The following is a 6,164-nucleotide window of genomic DNA, read 5'->3' on the forward strand; positions in this document are numbered from 1 at the left end:
AGCAATGCTGTCGACTTATGAATTTACACATGATTAGTCTTAAAGCGTATTAAAAACACCACATAGACACATAAACAACATTAAAAGCTGGAGTTTCACCACAGGAGGATTTTAAGAATCAATGTTTTAATGAGCTTTGATGCGCCTCAGTGCACAAGCTCCAGTAAAATCATTGTTAATTTTCATATGGGTTTCCAAAAAATTAGCACATGATAAGGTCTATTTACATTAATATACACACAAAAAAAATGTAGCCACAGAGAGAATGTATGGTTGCAGTTTGAAGCGTGGTTATACACAATCAGCTCCTGTAGGAACACTCATCAGCTAATGAGCGATTTTAGGAATGATTGTTTTGACGAGGCTTCAGTGCACGAGCTCCAGCTGGTTGGATGCGAAGGGTAAGACTCCGCTGACGTAATACGCGATGCCGAGCGAGAGCAGAGCGATGACGAGCAGCAGGAGAAGCACGCGCCAGAAGCCCAGATCCTCCACGAACTCCTGCCATGTGGTGCGAAAGCTGGACAACACGCCGTCGCTGTAGTGCAGGTGCGGGTTCAGCAGAGAGTGGCTCTCCATGGCACTGTAACACACACACACACACACACACAACAGCCAGGAATGAGTTGTAAGTTGAACAAAGACATTTACTTAAGGACCATTTGAAATTTCTAAAGACAAAGAGGTGCTGATAGTGATCAAGATATGTGGACATCGGGGGTCTACGAATTGTCACACTTTTAGTACGACAGGGAAAGTTGAAATAATCCGATTGGTCAGTTTGAACGTCTCACATTTGGGTTACAGTCACATGGTCACAAGAATATTGCAACTGTTGCCCTGTGTCTTTTATTCTCTGGCTCTTTTTCTTTGCCTCCTCTTTTCTTTGTCTCTCAGGCTATGTCTACATTAGTCCGGATACATTCGGCGTCCACCACTAGCGCTTTCATATTTTTTTCCGACATTTCAGTGTGGATGAGAAACTTTTGGAAAACGCCTGAAAACGCTAAATTCACCTTTACTGCGGTTGTCACTTTTTGAGGGTGAGCAAAAACGCATCGTTTTTGTGTGTGTCCCTTTAAATGCAAATGAGCTGCTGCTCCCGGCACAGGGGACGGAGCTACAAGAGCTCGTTCTTAGCAGCTTCAATTACCAGTCCTTCCAGAAAAAAGTTTTTTTGTGATTGTTGCGGGCAAAAATCCTTGATTACGCGGCCCGTTTTCTTTAAAAATGCGATGGAATATGCGGGATATTTATGCAATTTTTTGCAATGAAATTGCGGGAACTTGCAAAAATTGCGGGAACTTGCAAAAATTGCGGGAACTTGCAAAAACTGCGGTTTGATGAAAAAGAGGGAAAAAAAGTGATCCCCCCAACACCCTGTTCTCACTAGGCTACTACCTTAATGTAAAGAGTCCTTTCTTATTACATCCTATGATAAGCAAACATACTACATCACAGAAAGTTCTGGAAATATTTAATTTCTCATCTTGTTTTATTTCAGACTGTATCGAGTGGAAATAAGGTGTGGCCCCTTTAAGAGCTGCGCGCTCCCTGTCTAACTGTCTGCATTATATTGTATGTGCCATGCGCCTCGAACACCCCATGTGTGCGGGTAATTTCTGTTTGATGCTACTTCTTTTATCTTATTTTGTTTATTAAGTAACGACGTGGACGGTAGAACGTGTGACAGACAGTTACGAGTTCGGTTTGGGATTAAAGTGCGAGTTGTCTCCGTGAGTCTGTCTGGCCTCTGCTATAATGCCGCGTTCCAGGCAACCCGTAACCCGTGTTTTTCCAACTCGTAACTGGGAGTACATCGTTCCAGGCAACCCGTAACCCGTGTTTTTCCAACTCGTAACTGGGAGTACATCGATCTAGTTCAAGTTCACGGATGGGAAGTCACGGGTTTGACTGCCGTTGCATTGCACTTTCACGGGTATAAGGTTGGAAAAACACGAGTTACAGGTTGCCTGGAACGATGTACTCCCAGTTACGAGTTGGAAAAAACACAGGTTACAGGTTGCCTGGAACGCGGCATAACTTCAGCCGTGAGCTATCCCTATTTTTCTTCCCGACACAACACGTTACAAGACCTTAATAAACACATCAAACTTACAAAACATTGATGAGTCAAACAAGTTCTGTAGCTTTACTAGAGGGATATGCTACAACTTCAGTAAAAATGAATAAATGAAATATTTTAAAATAAAGTGTGCTCCTGTTTTACAGCTTTTCGATGATGTTCACGTTGCGTAATTACGTCACTTCATAACGTTCCCATGGCAACAGGGGGAAACGGCTGCTCTTGTGTGAAGCAAACGCAACATTTTCCAACTTTCTGCTAAGATATATGTGACTTTTTTGCGACGAAAATGCGGGGATTATGAAATCATGCAAGCCCCGCATATTTTGCGCGGAAATCAGCAATTTATGCGGCGAAATTACGGAGTATTTGAAAAAATGCGACCCCCGCATAAATATGCGGACTTTGGCTGATTTTGCATTGAATTCAGCGATCGCATAATCGCGTTTTTCTGGAGGGACTGAATTACCTCACACACACACACTGAAAATTTCTAAAACTTTTAGCCTTTTATGTTCAAACCGGAGTCACAAAGATGGAGAGACTCAAGAAGAAGTGACAACATGTAGAATTCAACAGGACATTTCTGAATGGTTAGTTGATGAATTTATGTAGCTTACGTGTCATTATCTTCTAGTCATTGATTAGCATATTCTGTCTTGATAATCTATAAATCGTGTTCTGGGGGCGGGGTTTATGTAAATGTTAGGGTTAGTGATGTCACTAACCCATGAAGAAGCTCGTGTAACTCTTACCAGCCGTTTGTTGTAGTCCTTATAAAGCGATTTCTGTAAAAGCAAATATCTCCCTTTGCTTTGAACTTTGAGCGTCGTAACTTTGCAGATGTTGTTTGTGCTCAAACAGCAACATTACACACTAACTAAAGTTAGAAAAGTGAAATCATAATCAACCACCCCTTTAAGGTGTTTACGTGAAGGTTTTTCAGTCCGGATGATTTGGTTGCATGTAAACGTGGCCACAGTAAAGGCACGTGGGGACCCTTCAGCTGTGGCTGTAACGGTTGCGCCCTCACCTCTCACTGTCCGCCATGTGCATCTTCTCCAGGCTGGCGTGCGAGCTGCGGTTGAAGCCCTTCACCTCCTGCTCCTCCAGGCCCTCCAGCAGGCGGAGCGAGTCCTTGTTCACGCCGCGCCTCTTGGCCAGAACCAGCGGAGTCGCTCCGTTGTGATTACTGTTCACATATTAAAACCACATCAATCCTTGCGTTGTGCACGACACTGGAACTAACCGTTTTATAAACAATTACATGTCAGGTTTCCTCAAACGCGACCCACTGCCCTGCAACCCGTATCAAAAACACCTGAGCAAGAGTTACTGGAGTTATTACAGGTACAGGCGAGTTTGATCTGGCTTTGAGCTCAACTCTACAGAGCCGGATTTGAGGAACCCTGCATATACACAGGTGAAACTGGAACAATTAGAATATCGTGCAAAAGTTCATTTATTTCAGTAATTCGACTTAAAAGGTGAAACTAATATACTATCTAGACTCATTACATGTAAAGTGAGGTATTTCAAGCCTTTATTTGTTATAATTTTGATGATTATGGATTACAGCTTATGAAAACCTTTTCACAATATTCTAATTTTGAATTTGGGGTTTTCATAAGCTGTAAGCCATAATCATAAAATTTCCATTTCAGGGGTTTGATTATATACTTTCTAAAGACGTATCATTTTTATTTTTCACATTTACACAAGTGTTAAAAAGTTGTTCATTTTTGATCATTACATTACATGCCTATTCATTTTTACTTGTCTTCATTATAGGGATGCACCGATATGATCACTTTGGCCGATAACTCTTTATATTTGAAAGCCGATAATCGATATATTGGCCGATAAATCTGAATCCAAATTTGTATATGTATCGTGTGAGAGCCTGATTACAAAAAACAAAGTCTCACCATTAAAAGCCATGACACATTATGATATTCTCATTATAATTTTATGTAGCCGATATGACAGACTTGTGCTGTGCGTGTTGAACTTTGCTGTGTTTTCCTTTTTTGAAGTGATTCCAATCATATTTCAAGCAATTCAAAACCATCATGTTGAACAGTGCGCATCTGAAGTGTCTCAGCTGGAGGAAATAATCCATTATTTATCGGTTTTAATAAATCGGCTAATAACGATAACATTAAAAATGAACATATATCAGCCAATTCCGATATGGTGGCCGATATCATGCATCCCTACTTCAAAACAACAACAACATTTTGTTAATAAAAAAAAAAAAATATAAAACTATATTATGTGCAATTTATATATTTGTTGAAATCAGAGTGTTGATTATTAAATACATTTGATTAATTAATTGATTAGAATATAAATATTTGGTTTTTGGCAGGGTTGTAAAAGCTTGATTTTCACCACAGGGAGACTTTAATATTGAACATGTCGGCTTTAGATGACATTACTAATGTGAAATCGATTTTAAAATGTGTAGGCGTGTTGAAATTTTTGAAACAGCGTGTAAATGCAATGGTATCTGAACATGGTGATTCAGAATTATGGATGAAAAGCCACTGACCAGATGTCAATCTTGAGTCCGTTGGACACGAGGAACTGGATGGTGTCCACATGCCCACACATGTGCAGTGCCGTGTTGCCCTGCGAGTCGGTGGCCAGCAGATCCGCACCGAACTTGTGCAGTAAACAGCAGATCTCCACGTTCCCCCGGGCCGCGGCGAGGTGAAGCCCGGTCCGGCCCCGGCAGTCCCGTGTGTTCGGGTCGACCCCGGACTCCAGGAGCCGCTTGCTGAGAGCCAGATCCCCGTCCACACAGGCCTGCAGCAGCGGCACCGTGGCCTGAAGAGAGTCGCTCACGAACACGTAGGACATTTTACACCTGGTGGTATCTGTGGTTTGGAAATAAAAGTCCATTTTGAAACAGCCTGACACATCATAATGTTATATTTCACGAATTCCTTTATAATGTTTCTGCCGTTATTAGGAGCAGGGCTACCGACTCTCACGCTGAATGCAAACTTGGACACTGTTCTCACGCCACACATCCATTTTCTAGTTAGAAAATTAATTCTAGGGAGGAGCATTGTGCTAAATATATGCATTATATTACATATTTATTATATTTTTTACTCTTATATCATTTAAAAATATTATAACATTGTTAGTTGTTAATTTTAACCTTTAACCCTCATTTTGTGTTCATTTCCTGTTGTGTTTACACTCTGTGTTTGGGGTCAGTATGATCCAAAACATTTAGAGCGATTGTATAAAAATTCACATACCTTCAGAACAACCAAATCAAGTCCAGTTTTGTGTGTGTGTTCAGATAGATTATGTAAAAAAAAAAATAAAAAATCTTATGGAACTGAGATAAAGGGAACCATGTTTTCTAACTAAGGAAATTTCAAATGGGATCATACTGACCCCAAACACAGACCAGCTGACAAGTTCCCTGTATTTATACAGCATTAGTTGAGAGAGATTTGTTTCCTTGAGGAAAATTAACACGTAGGCCCTACTGTACCTGATATTTAGATAAATGAATCAATGTTGAATCAAGATCAGATTCTAATCACAAGATAATGAATCAAATCACTTAAAAGTTGGATGCCCTGTTAAGACCTCATTTTAATGGAGCATTTTTATTGTTACATACAGTATTTATCATTTGTCAAACCACAAGGCCACGAATGAACTGCACACTGTTAAAGGTGCTCAGAAATGCGTATCTAAGTACACAATTGAACCTTAAATCTCTGTTTAGCAAGTATTTATGATGGATGCTGTATGCAACGACCACATATTAGGTTAAAGCTTTATAAATTGTAAAAGTATATTAAATAAAGGTTATATAATGCTGGGAAATGTAACGTTACTTAGATTACATGGCAGTGTTTCAATGAGCAAAACAAACGACTGATTAAAAGCTAACGGAATAGCTTTGTCAAGCTAGTATGCTAATAAACAAAAACAAACAAAACGCACGACTGTTACCAATAATACCAACTTCCTTTATAATACTAAAGAAGATTAATCAATACCTCAGATTGATATCTCGAAGATATTTTCCGCTGCTTCCCGGCCT

General features: G+C 40.1%; 1 protein-coding gene across 1 annotated transcript; it reads right to left on the reverse strand.

The window, feature by feature from the left end:
• Positions 1-202: 202 nt before the first annotated feature.
• Positions 203-4,957, reverse strand: ankrd46a (ankyrin repeat domain 46a). Its single transcript, XM_056263534.1, has 3 exons — positions 4,641-4,957; positions 3,120-3,278; positions 203-583 (listed from the first exon to the last, which is right to left on the reverse strand). The coding sequence occupies exons 1-3, from the start codon at positions 4,949-4,951 to the stop codon at positions 367-369; spliced, it is 687 nt and encodes a 228-aa protein (XP_056119509.1). The 5' UTR covers positions 4,952-4,957; the 3' UTR covers positions 203-366.
• Positions 4,958-6,164: the final 1,207 nt, after the last annotated feature.

This window comes from Rhinichthys klamathensis, unplaced genomic scaffold (genome assembly GCF_029890125.1).
Source record: "Rhinichthys klamathensis goyatoka isolate OS25496 unplaced genomic scaffold, OSU_Roscu_1.1 h1tg000207l_1, whole genome shotgun sequence".
NCBI classification, from domain to species: domain Eukaryota; kingdom Metazoa; phylum Chordata; class Actinopteri; order Cypriniformes; family Leuciscidae; genus Rhinichthys; species Rhinichthys klamathensis.

Coding starts and splice junctions, on each gene's coding strand:
- ankrd46a (XM_056263534.1), bottom strand. CDS start 4,951: ATGTCCTACGTGTTCGTGAGCGACTCTCTTCAGGCCACGGTGCCGCTG. Junction 3,279..4,640: donor GGACTCAAGATTGACATCTG/GTCAGTGGCTTT, acceptor ATATGTGAACAG/TAATCACAACGGAGCGACTC. Junction 584..3,119: donor CACATGGCGGACAGTGAGAG/GTGAGGGCGCAA, acceptor TGTGTGTTACAG/TGCCATGGAGAGCCACTCTC.